General features: G+C 41.6%; 1 protein-coding gene across 5 annotated transcripts in view; it reads left to right on the top strand.

Annotated features, from left to right (window-relative positions):
* Positions 1–13,263, top strand: part of exoc6 (exocyst complex component 6) — a 52,271-nt gene extending 39,008 nt beyond the window's left edge. For 4 of the 5 annotated variants that reach the window (XM_017483547.3, XM_017483550.3, XM_017483551.3 and 1 more), the window contains 4 exons: positions 897–1,038; positions 6,090–6,163; positions 9,765–9,877; positions 11,714–13,263. In XM_017483547.3, the coding sequence (XP_017339036.1) occupies positions 897–1,038; positions 6,090–6,163; positions 9,765–9,877; positions 11,714–11,846 (462 nt within the window). In that variant the 3' untranslated portion in view covers positions 11,847–13,263. Of the gene's footprint in view, positions 1–896; positions 1,039–6,089; positions 6,164–9,764; positions 9,878–10,049; positions 10,916–11,713 lie in introns of those variants that run through there. The other variant, XM_053684855.1, reaches the window with a different exon arrangement.
* The last annotated feature ends 2,681 nt before the right edge of the window (positions 13,264–15,944 follow it).

Raw genomic sequence — 15,944 nt, 5'->3', positions numbered from 1 at the left:
TAAATACATTTCAGTTAGTGTGTTCAGTACTTTTTTTCCGTGTCATTCCTCTTTATTACACATAGCTTCATTTATAGAGTTTAATGTTGTGAATTCTTTATATTTCCAGATTTCTTGAGTTAATACTGATGTCTGGTGAAATTTTCATGTGAATAGCCTCACTGGAATTATATTTACTGAAAAAAAAAATGTTGCCATGTTCAATACTTATTTCCCCCACTGTATATGTGTGTGTGTATGTATATATATATATATATATATATTACACACACACACACAACTTGTAATGAATTCCTTCTCACTTCCTAATAATGAACAAGGGTGTTGATGTGTAGAAATTGTTCTGCCTGCTTATATTTATTTATTTAATGATGTTAAATGTTACCAATACAAAGTATGTATATATATATTGAAGTTATCAGCATGTGTGTGTTTGTGTAGCAGCTATTGCATGAGTGTTTGTGTGTGTGCGTGCGTGTGTGTGTGTACTGAATTTGGTCGGTTAATCCTGCCCTATGTGTAATCCTGCTCACTATGAGCCGCGTCGACCTGCATGATCAGTCGTTATCAGTATGTGATTTAACAACGTGTCTGTCCAAAATGCAAGAACGTCTGTAACACCTGTCCTCATGGTCCGAGCTGTATCCTAGCATTTAATGATATTGTGTTAATATATTTGAGGAGCCACGTTTGAAAATGTGGGTAATTTTCTGACTCCATATAATCAGAATTTTATTTACACACACACACACACACACACACACACAAAATAGGTCAAATGTAACTCTCGTCAGCTCATGATACTAAATGTAATGTGGTACACAGAGGAATGGTAACACAGCACTGCTTGAGGTCATCTGTGCTGTCTTTCTGTGTGTGTGTGTGTGTGTGTGTAGGGGAAAGTGGCTCAGACGGCCTGCATGTCAGCCTGCAAGCACCTCGCCACGTCCATGATGCAGATGCTTCTGGACACGGAGCTCAAGCAGGTCAGCATGGGAGCCATCCAGCAGTTCAACCTGGACGTCATCCAGTGTGAACGTGAGTACCGCGACACCGTGACTATTGCTGCACATCATACAGAGTCGGCTTGAGTGTACGAGACGGTTCAACAGCGTCCTGATTGGTCAAAAGTGCAGGTTTAACAACAGAATGCAAATGTCATCGTCATACCGTTCTGTCTGCTGTCGAATAGGATCTGATGGTGCTTCTCAACCGAACAAATCCGTACCCAGGGCTGTCTGTATCCTGACTGTGTGTGTGCTTAATGGCTGCCCATACACCTAAATGCAGCCAAATGTGGCAATAATTCCATCTTTAATCAAAACACAGAGTTTGTTGACTGTTGAGGCGGTGTCTTTCTGCGTTACGCATGAGAGCACTCGATAGGGCGTATATTTTATCCTATCTAGGGTGCAGACGACGTGCAGGAGCCAGTTGGGATTTGACGGCAGACGTATTATAGGGCAGAAATGTGAGCTCGTGTTTAATAGGGATAATAAAACATTAGTGTGGGTCAAATGAAACCGAATCTTTAAACAGTTTAAATCTGATTTTGCCTCTCAAATTAGCCACTTTTCTAAAGAAGAAGAAACTAGCCTAATGTAGATTTTTGTGCTGATAGAGACTCATTTCCCATGTTAATCTGTGCGACTGAATTAGATCGATGTGACCGTATGCAATATTTTTAGCCCCACCCATACCGGATGTCATTTCTTGGCTCATGTGGTACCTAAGGTACCAAAAAGGATACCCAAACTCAGCACGGGTACTTGGGTACGGCACGGATCGTAACAGATCCTGAACTGAAGGCTGTCGAAGTACAGTTTCTAAAGGTTTTAGTAGTTTTGTGGTCAGTAAAACAGTATGAAATCTCTTTTTGAATGCACTATAAATAAGGGTAATTTCTTGTAAACAGTTCTTAGGTCGAATTGCAGTCAGAGGACTTTTCCAGGCTGAGGATTAGATTTAATCTGTGTCCGGAATACTATCTCTAGATATCTAGAAACTTCGGGTAAGCATACAGAGGAGCTGTGTGTGGATTTGACCACACGCTCAGTTGGGTGAATGCTTTAATAGATGTTATACTGTTGCCCTTGCCAGCAGTTTTGGTTTTCTCACCCAGAAAGACTTCTTTTAAAAAGTAGGTCATTCACCGTGACGCCTTTCGCGCCATTCCATGCGCCACTGTGCCTGTTCGTGGATTTCGCCCAGACACCGTAATTACCGCTTTCAGAAACGTTCTAAAATAAACAGATCCACATCTAAGGCATGTAGCACGCTCTGAAAGCTCTCGTTTCCTTTTGCAGGGGAAAAAAAAAAACCGGGTCAAGGTCTGAACTGGGTTTTAAGACCTTTTTCGCACATTTTATTCACGGACTCTTGGTACGCAGGCGTACGATGGCATTTCGGCTGTCCAAATATGGGATGTCCTCACTGTGGTGCACTTCATTTTGTATATACATAGTATATGACCGGATGAGTAAAAGCCAACACCGAGCCATCTGTCTCCATGAAAGACGGAGAAAATATGGCAAGCATGTGGCATAAATCTAAAAACCAGCTCATGGAGAGAAACCGAAGTAAAGTAGCATGGTTTCAGTATTTTTTTTTTTTTTTTTTTTTGTGATCAGCTTGGTTTCTCTAAAAGGCAGTACTTTTTGGAAATCTATATTAATGAGGGTGAAATATAAGTGTCGTACTACGCGCACCCACTTGGAGGAACCCCTGGGGGCTTTTCGTTGTTCGACTGTCAGAACTTTTTAATTGATCATCACTAAGATGAAAAGAAGGTACATTTAGGTATTTTTAAAAACACCCTTTAGTAGCTGGATTGGTCTAAAATGTAATAAGATGGTCTGGGGAAATAGGACACAGCGTTCGTATGTACTGAGAGGAGAAGAACAGAACAAAAACGAATGAATTTCTATAATCTGCTTATAATATTCATTTTCCAAATCTGAACTTCTTACACAAGTAACACATCCAGAATATCCCGTCAGTCCTGAATCGGTTAAATGACACTCTGTTTCATTCAATATTCAAAAACGTATTGTCATGGACAGTGAAAGTACAGCACTGTTCCAAACTGTGCCAACTTAACATACTGAAGACTGGGAAAGATCTTCAACTTCTCTAGTTTGATTGAGACTGCGCCCACTGTAGCCTCAGATTCCTGTTCTGGGTTGCAGAACGTGGTTGCAGCCCATCCACCTCAAGGTTTGGCATGTTGTTGGTTCTGAGATGCTTTTCTCCTCACCACGGTTGTAAAGAGTCGCCGTTTTTCAGATTGAATCATTCTGCTCATTATCCTCCGACCTCTCCCTTCAACACGGTGTTTCCGCCCACAGAGCTGACGTTCGTTGGATGTTATTTGTTTTTTCGCACCATGCTGTCACGTGATTGGCCGATTTGAAAAATGGCACGAACATGCTGGGGCGCAGGTGTCGTAGGGCTGCACGATTATGGCCAAAATGATCATCACGATTATTTTCGATCGATATTGAGATCTCGATTATTCTTTGATTTTAGGGACGACGTATTTTTACTGCACTTTCACGTTTAAATAAACAGACCGCTGCTTTCACCTCCATGTCGTGCTACGTTCCTGCTCATGTACAAACCTTTGCATCAAATTAGACTGACCCTTAAAGTGCGTCGTCTCGTGGACGCAATATATAAATAAAATTGCATCCAAAAAATAAAAATGCAAATCAACCAAATGAAAATATGCATCAAATATAACAATATGCAACCAAATGAAAACAGTTCAGGCGAATGCAGGAAAGGCAATAACGGTGTTTACAGGAGGAGAGACGCAGACAGATCACCCAATAGAGCGGTGCAGGGGTGACGTCATTTTGTACCGGAACCCGGAAGTTATCATCACACCGGTTCCCTCGACAAAAACACAACAGGAATTTCACACAGGCTTTTGAATTATTGCAAAAAATAATCTGTGATCAACAAAAGTTTACAACACGAACACGTTCTGTCCATCAAGATCGTTTTCACAAACGAACACGGCTTTTCTGAAGTTTGAAGCCAGACGTAAACATCTGACCGTACGCTACACGACTTCAACGTCATCACCACCAAGCTTCCCACAACTTCTCCGAACTTTATTTAAAAACAGTTTAACGATACAGATTCACTCTGTGGATGATCCACGTTTTTTTGGGGGGACTTGTGCCTGAACCGGTTTATCTACAACGCTTCTTCCTGTTCGGCGTCTCCGACGTCCTCCGTCGTCCCACTTAGCAACTTGTCAGCGACCGCCTTTTTCAATACACATAAAAGCTTGAAAAACTCATGAGTGCACTTTATGTCGGATGTACTTAAGATACACCGGTGATGCATAATGTCGTAGAATAAAACGTGAAAATCTTTGGAGCTTGTGTGTCACCACAGACCTTATTTCAGGCTTTGAACCAAAATCCCATTCAAAAAAAAAAAAAAAACCCAAATGACTTTGGGACGATGGAACCGGACGGGTCATCCCTGCGCCACTCTTTGGTGACCGGCTGTAAGTTTAGGAAGCGCTTGATTTGATCTGCATTCGATCGTTACGTTAGTAAGTCTTCATAAATTTACACACGCGTAGGTTACGAAGGTTTTTTTTTTTTTTCCACCTTGAAATTATGGGATTTTCATGAATACCAATATTTCTTGTGTAAACGTTCCTTAGAACAACTGGTGAATAAATCAGCTGGATCAATGCGGTCCATGCGTATTAAATACAGAATCCAAGATGGCTGCATGCACGGAGGCAGTGTCTCTTAGCTCTCCTTAACCACTGTTGATGAAAGTGTTTAAATGTTTGAGGAAACGTCAGAAAATAACTCTGGCACGTCTTGCCACAGCATCACTGAGAGCTTGTGTCTTGTCCCGGCTGGTTTTTGAGAGTTATATTAGCAACAGGAGTCCGCGTGATCCGCATGTCGTTACAAAAACATTCGCGTGTAGAACACGGTGATCTTTTAGGCGTGAATTTTGGAAATTCTGGAACGTGCCCGTTGGTGTCAGTGATCCAAATAAAGACCGAGCTTATACTTCAATGAGCATGTGCAAACAGATCATTTTTTCACCAGAACAGTAAATAACCTGTCATATAAAGTTGATTATTAATCCCGTGTGTCGTCACCTGGATGATCAGCGACTGTGTTTATGTTTCGTGAGAGTTCTTCACGAGTCCCTTGTTCGTCCCGAGAAGTTAAACCACCCCGCTGTTCTTCAGAAGAATCCTCCAGGTCCGGCACATTCTTTACTTTTCCAGCATCTTCTGCATATTACAAGCATCTGAGGATAACATGGTAAGGCCATGGGGATGTAAACTTTTGAACAGGTCGCTTCTGAAGATCATCCTGTTCCAAATGTAGCGTGTAGCCTTCTTGAGAAACAGTGAATGTTTGCACCTAATATAAAAATGTATCGAACACCTCACGGCGTTTATGTGAAGCGTGCGTATTGTCGTGCCGCTTAAATGCACAACACGATCTCCTGTGTCTCGTGCAGGAAAGGAAATCATCGTTCTGTTAAATAGACATATGGAGAACAAAGAGAGAAGCGTTGTGCCCTGTGTGCCCTGGCCGCTCGACCGTCCGTATGCTACGTCACTGTCGCACGTGGAGAAATGTGGCTCGTGTGCGTGTGGGGTTTGTTGCTGCCCCGTAAAGCCCTGAAGCCGGTATGACGGGGTGAATCAGAGTTCATACCGGGGTTCAGCAGCACAGGAAATACCCGAGGCCTCTCGCTGGCTGCGAATGGAGAACTGGGAAAGGTTCATCATTTCACGATCCCATTGAATTCACCAGTGGTTCAATTTGCACCGGGCAAAACACTGGAACATTTTAATACCGGTAACCTCTGACAACGAGTTCATATCAGTTGCTCTGCCTGTGTGGAATATGTACCTGGTTACAGTTTGGTAAGTGGATATGTTTAAAAAGAAGAGCTTTGAAAGAAACAATACTATATATCCATCAGAGAGGAGCATTCTGAATCTACAATACAATGACTCTCTACGAATAACATTAAACAGTTGCTAGTCATGTACTGAGAATTATTACATTGCGTTCTTGTTATCTTTGCAGTATTTGCCAGTTCAGAGCCTGTGCCGGGATTCCAGGGGGACACACTACAGCTGGCATTCATTGACCTTCGACAGGTAAGTACCAGATCTCAGCAGCCCAGTGTCCCAGACTGATCCGAGGTAAAGAAGCTACAGCGGGCCAGTAATGGGACACGCAATGATTTGATCTGATCAAGTAGTCATTAAGCTATCATCAGATTTAGTCATCTGTATTACGTTTAATGTGCTGGAGCTCGTAATATGTCTCGGAAGTGATCGTTACCGGTGGTAGACACACAATTGGTCAGTTGACAGATTGTTGATTAGGGGTTTTTCTTCAAAGCTCTCACAATGTTTGTCATTAACTGCTGCTGTTTTCGACCTGTTCCATGTCTGGTCGTTAGTACACCAGAGGGTTCTTCGTTGTTCAGGACATTCAGAATTGTTGTACTGGCCATGCGCGATGCTTGTGCAATGGCTCGGATTTGATTTTCCTACTTTTCTCAGCTTCAGAATGACTTGGTTTTCTCCCATAGACAGCTCGCTCATCTTCATGTTTGTTTATACTTTTTTCACAATTTCAGGCTTCACGGGCGAAACCCAGACCTCAAACCAAGAGTAGACATTCAGAGCTGTTAATTGTTTAAACAATCAATCTGACAGGGCACACCCGGGCAACAGGAAACGCCTGTTCCGATATTTTTGATCACTTGATCACAAACGGTTGGGTTCAAACAAAAGGTGTGCTGTTCTTAACGATGCAAGGTATTTAACACTAGATGTAAATATCAGGAAATGAAAGCGGAAATTCTAATTATGATCTCGTTCCTCTTTTGTATAGCAAAAACAAAAGATACATATTTGAATGAAAGCCTCGTATAGTCTCGTAGACACGTCTTTCTTGTCTTTGGAGTGTAATCTAATATGATAAATCTGCCGTATTGTTTGGTCGCATACTTGTCGTAACGGGAAACCGGCTAGATAAGGCGACGAGCTTTTTCAGACAGCTTTCATCCGAGCTTCGTTCTCTATTGTCCGCTGACGACGTACGGTTTCATACCCGTCTGTGCCCTTAGCCTTTTTTTGTCAGCCCTTCATTTTCTCACAGACGAAGAATTGCTAACAATTTAAAGAGGCAGAGGTGCGAAACGGCCATGAAGGTGGAATGCGTGATCTGGAAAGAGGTTGAATTTTTGTAGCCTACCAGATAGCTAGTGATGAGTGATAAAGGCATTCCATAGACTGGCTCAAATGTCAGAAGGATTTTTGTGCTTCAAGTATCCTCTGATTTTGGTTCAAGCTGAGGGAGCAGTCAGATTGAGCGCTCAGGACAGGGTCAAGCGCCTTGCTCTCAGATAAGGAGATGAGGAGAGTGCCAGTGGTCAGGCTTTACCGCCTCACCCTGCCCTTCCCTTTAAGATTAACCTCCCGGTCAATACACGCCACTCACAGACGCATCTCGCTATCCAGGGAACCAATGAGAACCCCGGTGCTGTGGGGGAGATACTTGGGTATCAGTTGTGACAAGGGCTACAGGCAGCACCTAAGATGGATCCACTGGAATTGGCCTGTTCGAGAACATATTGACCCCGAATGCAGAGGTCACAATGTCACTGCCAATCATCTGATCCCTAATGGGGTCACTCCTGTTTACTCTGGGCTGTTTCAAACCATTTTTAAACCTTTTTGTTATCTGTAACTCGAGCTGCCGAAGTTAAAACCCTTAGCTAACAAAAGTCACGAGATCTTCAAACACGTCGTTGGTTGCACCCTAAAAACACAGACTCTGTTTTGTTTTTACTGGAGTTAAAGATATTTTATAAGCGGGTCCGAACTGGCTACAGCATCCTCTTCCCAGTACGCACAGTGCTATACGGGGGAAAGCCTCGATTTAATCTTAGTTGTTTGTTTCGATGTTTATTTTCGCAATAGCATGTCAGGGAAAATTGTAGCAAATTGTAAACATTTCCCCCAAAAAATGCGTAACAGAAGCATTTCTCTAATAGAAGCATATTCCGTATTGAGTGGTTTTCAAACGGTTTTGCCGTTTCTTCTAGAAAAATCCCCAAAGTCTGCAGAAAAATTGGACGTTCTCCAAGATGTTCGGAACAAACTGAGCCGATTTACTTCTTAAACCACAAAAACATGTTTAAAGCTGATGATGCTCACACCAAAGATTTTGTTTATTCGATATTTGGGAACTCTTTATTCTTGAAAGCATCTCAGGTGTACTGTGTCTGAACTCTGGTTATCAGGTTGCGTGCGAAGAATCTAATTATTTTCCTCATACGTGCGGATTAAAAGCCCTAGCTCTTATGATTTATGCAGTTTATTGCTTCATCTGTAATCTTGGTGGATCTTTTAGTTCTAGTTTTAATTAAATGCCCTGAGGGAAGCACACTGCAAATTATCAAATGATGCTACAGACCCAAAACATGGCCGACATGGAACTTGTTGATCCAGATTTGATGATACCGATCAAGCAGGTGGTGGTTTTCTTTTTAACGCGAAGGATGAGAAGAAATACTAACGAAGAACGTGAATCGGGCCATGAAAGGTGGACTGGAGGCGAGTCGGACGCGCTTACAGCTTCTGACAGGTTGAGTGTTGCTTGGGCAGAGTTCTTCATTTGAGTGATTGTGGAGGGTAGATGAACCGCAATAGAGAGAATTAACATCAGCCCAAATAAAATATGGAGATGAGTCAGAGTCGTGGTGAGATAATCTGAGAGCTTCCATTGTACTCAATGGAAGACATTTTACAGAGAAAAAAAAAAAAAGTTTTCACCCCCAAGGTTTCCTCAGTTGTCCCAATGCATATAAAATGAAAGGAAATAAATAACCTTCTGCCAAAATCAAAAATCAAACTTATGCTGTCTTCATTTTGCGAAGGGTATGTAAACTTTTGCATTAAGCTACAGGTGTCCTAGTGTCCCAGTTCTTTCAGACGAAAGACCAATAGTACATCGGGATACAGCTCTACTCTGTTATTTGGACTTTGTGAGCATCGTTACCATAACAAACTTCGTGTCGGACTTAAACACACGCGTCCTGGAATCTACACACTTTGGCATTTCTGTACACTTACAGACTCTCTCCGACAGTCCCACCCCGGTGTCCCCCTTCGTTTAGTGGCTGTAATGCAACACAGCAGGAACTGCAAGCAGCACTACATGACACTCTGGCAATCAGGCCTCCCCAATACAGAGCGCATAGCAGGTGTGAAATGGAATTAGCTCTAAATTCCACCCTCTGTAATGAACGAGCCAGCCAGCAATCATCCCCCTATTGCTTTTCATAGCCATTAGCATACATTGTACTTAAGCTGCGGTGAGACACCGCTCTTCTCGGTGTGTCTGATTTCCCAATTGGAAGTGTGAAGTGGTTGGAAGGTGTGTACCAGTGTGACTACAGGCCAGAGCAGAGCTGGGATTAATCCCTGTACAGGTTATCCAGAGGTCACCAAGGGATTGCTCTTCCTTTTGCATTTTGAATGCCAGATCCAGGCTCCTCCACAAGTAACCCCCGCCGGCAGCTCGAATACCCCACCTCCTCCCCCACTCTCAATCTGCGGCGCTTCACATTTTCATTGGGATTAAGATCACCAGCAATACTGGGTTATTGTCTTTGTGTAAATGAACTTGTTTACTTCTGTGATCAGCACACTGTATGTAATGATCTGTTTGTTTGTATTGCAGTTGCTGGACTTGTTCATGGTGTGGGACTGGTCCACTTACCTAGCGGACTACGGCCAGCCCACCTCAAAGTATCTTCGGGTCAACCCGTCCACTGCACTTGCACTTTTGGAAAAGTCAGTATTCCTCTTTATTTCGCCTTTATTTAATTACATATCCTGTTTGTCCTAAGCTATGTTTTAAAGAAGCTTCCCTTCCTATGTTGATGTGACGTAAGCATTACCGATGTTGTTCCCATCAGCACCTAATATGCGATTTTCTTTCTTTTTGAATGCTAACATGTCACAGAGTCAACCGAGGGTAGGTAGTAACAGTTTCACACAATTTCCCTTTTGCAATGTACTTGCATACACCGGTGAAACAGCTCTCCATATAAAATCCTAAATTTACTGTACGGTACTCACAATTCTCGACTCGGCTTGACGAATCGAATATAACGGCATGGTTCTGAGCGTAGTTCCAGCTACAAGGTGAATCACAGGTTTATATTAATGCACTACAATGCGCTACATTTCTATAGTAGCAGCTTACACAAGGAAGGACGTATATGGCGGATGCCATAATGAGAGATTAGTGTAGCGTGTTTGGAAGAAGTCTCCAGTTTCGGCGCATACAGGGAAACCTGTACGTGAGGGTAAGTTGTCTAAACATGAAAATCTTCAGGACAAAAGACCTAGCACTTAAGAGAAGAAATACAGGCTGGTGAGGGAATGACGTGATAACTTAAGGAACCGACTTGTTGCACAGACGTTCCACATTTAGATTACTTATATATGGATAAAACATGCTAAGAGACTTTTGAAATAACTAAATAAACACTGGCAGATTGCTGTGGTGCTAGAAGAATAGAATACCTCTTAAATATGGGGACTTGCTGTTCTAGGAAAAAAAATAAATAATAATCACGTACACAACCACTCTGTGGTGTTTATTCATTACTTCTGTACGTACAATAGGGTGAAAATGACAAGGAGATAAGAGTAGAAAAACTTAGTATTTTTCCTTAAACACTGAAACTAATCGAATTTACAGAAACTGTTAACACTGTACTGCATGGTGTTGCCATATGTCAACAAATACATTTTTAAAAATCCATTTTTTTTTAATAGTACTATTGTAGTACTACTGTATTCCTATGTAACTGGAAAAAGGGGGTTTTTACTGTGACATGACATCAATCCATCCATCCATCTTGTATACCGCTTATCCTTCTTCAGGGTCACGGGGAACCTGGAGACTATCCCAGGGAGCATGGGGCACAAGGCGGGGTACACCCTGGACAGGGTGTCAGTCCATCGCAGGGCACACACACATACACACTCACACACCCACACCAATCAGCCCCCACGGAGATGCATGTGTTTGGACTGGGGGAGGAAACCGGAGGACCCGTAGGAAACCCCCGCAGCACGGGGAGAACATGCAAACTCCGCACACACACACACAGGGCCCTGGCGGGAATTCTGACATGACATAAAAAAGATAATACATCATCCATCCACATACTTTACAACTGTAATTCCTTTCTAGAAGATATAACTTTTACATGCATACTAGGTGACAAAAAAAAAACAAACCCTGCAATTGATAGTCTGGAAAATGCAGGAATTATAATCTCATGAACGTTGTGTTATTTTTGACTATATGATACTTTCCACCATTGCACATTGTTACCCTCCGGCACCAATTTACCAACTACATTCTTTTCAATATATTTTTATTACTTGAGCTAATTCAAGTAATAAAAATTCTTTTTTTTTTTAATACATGTAAAATGTAACAATTCATGCAGTAGAAGGTTCATTTGAGGTTAATTTCCTCAAGCCACACTCCAAACGTCTCCACACGCTGCGTAACCGTAGACGAAATGACGTGCTCACATCTCCACTGCAAATCATGAACGTCTTATACACGACACATACAGCCTAGTCTTCCTTCTGTTGTTTTCCCAGGATGAAGGACACAAGCAAAAAGAACAACATCTTTTCCCAGTTCCGCAAAAACGACCGCGACAAGCAGAAGCTGATCGAGACGGTGGTGAAGCAGCTGAGGAGTTTAGTGAACGGCATGTCGCAGCACTCCTAGATCGTCCCTTTTATCTTTTCCCTCCTGCACTCCCCAATCCCACGTGTGAACGCACGCCGCAGAATCGAGACCAACTTCGAGACTACTGTCGTTTTTCCGCCGCGCCGACTACGAAGGCTCGGATCCCGCCGAACCACTCTTGAGTTTCGCAGCGTAGCTCTCTCACCCAGACTCCTCCCTCTGCCAAAACGTCTCCCGCTGTGTCACGTTCCCTTTCAAACTGAATCGATACTGTAAATATGGGATTTAAAAAAAAAACAACAAAGTGGTCGGTTTAAAAATGCAAACAATTAAGCGGTAATTTCTTCTTTTAATGTATTTTTAATGGCCAAGGATTATGTTTTGTATATTGTGGAAGTGAAATGATTGTATCACTACTCCTGGAGTGCTGATGTGGTAATGACGAATGATGAAGTCCTCACGCGAGACTGACGTTCATGCCGAGATCTTTGAGAAATTCTCCGGAGTGGGCTAGGCCGTGAAGATTTTAGTGTAAATATTTGAAATTCTATTTAACACTACTATAAAATCATGCTTCCCACACATCTGAAGTCAATTCGGCTCGAACCATGTCAATCCACGGCTTTGTGGGGGGGGGGGAACCTTGCATGAATGGGTTTTATTTTTTTTAAGGCTGAAAATGACAGGATGATTGAATAACTTTTGCATCTATTCGGAACCATTTTTTTTCTCGTAAGGGAATAATGGTCTTCAGCTGTAAAACTGCATTTCATTATGTACAAAACACTTCCTTGTGTCTGAAATGTTCTGTGGAATTCTATTTTTTATTTCATTTTTATTTCCTCAGGGTGAAATGAAAGCTTTTTTTTTTTCTTCTTTTTTTTTTTTTAAAGTTCGAAGGCTTTTGAAATCACACTATGGCGGAAGAAAGCGAGCAATAACCGGTCCGGATGCAGCCGCCAAAGCAAAGCTGCATTTCATTTTGACTTTTGGTTGCTCTTGGTCTTTCCGCAGACTTTGCACCAAATATTACTTAAGTTATTTACATATGTATATGTAAGGTATTTACATATATATGTGTATATATGTATGTATGCTTATGAAATTCAAAATGTTGTTGTACAAACCACAAGATGGAACCTAGAAATTCTCTACATAAGAAGTGAGTGCGGGGCTGGGGCTTGTTCCTGTCCCTAAGCAAATAAATAAATCGCATTGAAACTTTATTAATAATTCTTAGTGATTCCACATGGTCAGTTTTTCCTCCAGTTTGTTATGGCTGAAACAGCACTAGTTATATTTCTCCCCTTCTTATTGAATGCAGAAGATACCAGCCTGCCGGTGAAGCTGCATAAATTATATCTCCGACAGAAAGTTCAGTGAGAACTCCCAAGAGCATAACTTTTCCCAGAATGCATTTGTTTTTGTCTGCTTTAATAAAACGGGATCGACAAGATTATGTGTCGTGTAATCTATTCACAAAGACATTGACTGTTACTGATAAATTGTGGTCTCCGATCTGAAGTTGGATTTGAATATGCAAATACAACGTTTAATAGATGGACATACGCCGGTTCTTCTGAACGTGAAAGTCAGAATAGCAAGCAGTTATATATCGATGACCTGTTTCAAGTTATAACTGTGTAAATTTGGCTGACGATTGAAAATCCAATGATGGTGAAGCAGGTTAAGGAACTGCACTAAGAGAGTGTAATGAAATGGGCTGAATCCGAAATGCCCTCACACTTCTCAAATACGGTTTGTTGCGCAAGTATTCACCCGCTTGAACTTTAGGAGGTTTTGTAGCGTTGCAGCCTGGAACTCGAGTAGACTTGGTATCATGAACCGACACGAAATAGCTCGCGGTGTTGACATGGATGGAAAAGGTTTACACAAATATCTGCAAAAAAAAAATGCGAGTGTTGTGATCGTATAAGCGTTCACATTTATTGCTGTCGAATTACCAAATTAGTTCTGATTCAACCAGTTCCCAGAACAACTCATATACAAGTCACGGTGTGCTCATAAGTTTACGTACACGCCTTGAGGAATCTGTAAAATGCTAATAATTTTGTATTTAGTCCTGCCCTGAATAAGCTATTTCACATAACAGATGTGTACATATAGTCCACAAGACACGATAATAACTGAATTTACACAAACGAACCAGTTTAAAAGTTTACACACGCTTGATTATTAATCCCGTGTGTCGTCACCTGGATGATCAACGACTGTGTTTATGTTTCGTGATGATTGTTCAGTTAAACCGCCCCACTGTTCTTCAGAAAAATCCTCCAGGTCCGGCACATTCTTTACTTTTCCAGCATCTTCTACATGTCTGTCTCCTTTCCATCAGCGACTCTGTGAGGACTCACACTGAGGACGACTGATGGATTCGTACACGACTATTACATAATGTGCAAACATTCACTGATCATCCAGAAGGCAACACGATACATCAAGAGCCCGGGGGAGTGGGGGGGTAAACTTTTGCACAGGACGATCGGTGTAAATTATTTTGTTTAAAGATCCATTTTTGACTGTTTAGTACTGCCCTTCAGAAGAATTTTTTTTATTAAAAAAGTATTTAACAAATGCTCAATATTGCCTGCACATTTGAAGCAATGTTTTTGATAGTGTATTCCTGAATACATTTCCCACAGAAATATCAGGTTTGTTAAACCTATCAATGAAAACAACAAATACCTGACAAAAGAGCAGGATCAGGCCAGGTTTGTTTAAGAGATCATTTCTGAAAGGTGATGAAAGTGATAATGAATTGAAAACCGTGTTGTTTAGAATATGCTTTTGGCTATTGGACCCATTCCTTCATCTAGGTGCATGTTCTTATAAACAAATGTCCCCAAAAGGTTAGGAATATCTGACAGTTTTGAACTTGTGAGGACATTTGGTTGGTCCCGATGAGTTAAAACTGCAGTTTTTCAGCCTTTATGAAGAAAAAAAAAAAAAAAAAAATCAAACTGTCAAACTGAACTATTGGACTTTTCACCTGTAACACCTATCCATCCATCCATCCATCCATCTTCTACCGCTTACTCCTTTTTAAAACCTATACATTCATATAAATAATCTATCTACTTTGACACCTACAGTATCAGTAACCCAGTTTATACTAAGTGTGCTAAAGATACAAAGTGTACGCTTTTTGTACTTGTTAGTCAGTATCTTTAATCTGGAAAAGGGCAGTTAACGCTTTACTATGAAAGGTAATTACGGTCGAATTATGTACCTCATGATTATGTATGTTGAGAATGTTAGGAATTTCCAACTCAACATTGCCAATGTTGCTATACTTAAGATCGAGTTCTAATCGTTATTAGCGTGGTCGTTTTAATCCAACACGCTAAAACCTAAAAAAAAAAAAACAAGTAGGTCTGTAAATAATGTCATCTTGGACGTAATGTGTTCGGTCAGTGGAAAGTTCAGGAATAAAATGCTCTATAGCTCTTAACAAATAGGCGTAATGTTATTGTGCACGTTTAAACAATTCCCATGTCATACCTGTAATAAGGGGATACAATACAGTTAAAGGGATCACTAGCTACGACAAAATTGAGAAGCCCTACCTTAAATCTTTGTTAAAGATCCATGTTTCCAGAGGAAACGTATATTAAAAGGTACAAAAGATAAGCAACAGAAAGCGTACCGTTTAGTATCCTTTTTTTCCCCCCTTGAGTTGTCGAGTCCAGATTGATGGACTCGACAGTTGACGAGCAGATTTTGATTCGTTTGATTCTCCACTCAGTATGAGCATTGAGGAATGTGATGGAGCAGGCATGCCATGTGTGTATCAGCTAGAAACCTGTGCGAGATCCGATTTCATTCATTCACTGGTCCATCTTCAGTATCCCGATTGAGGTTGTGGTGGATCTGAAGACACTTCTGAGAAACACCGAGTGTGAAGCAGGAATACACCCTGAATGGTACACTAGTACAACACCGGAGCACACTGCTGAACTCCACTGGAGGAATTCCACAAGAGAAAATGCAAAGAAAGACATATCAACACATCATCTGTCAGGCACAGACTCGCTGAAACCCGCTGGGGGGGGGGGGTTCTCCTAATCTTCAACGGTCCAGTTTGGATGAGTCTGTGCCCATGATAGCCTCAGATTC

This window comes from Ictalurus punctatus, chromosome 13 (assembly GCF_001660625.3).
Source record: "Ictalurus punctatus breed USDA103 chromosome 13, Coco_2.0, whole genome shotgun sequence".
Classification (NCBI taxonomy): domain Eukaryota; kingdom Metazoa; phylum Chordata; class Actinopteri; order Siluriformes; family Ictaluridae; genus Ictalurus; species Ictalurus punctatus.
Note: the sequence above shows the minus strand (reverse complement) of the source record. Positions and strands in the feature narration are given on the sequence as shown.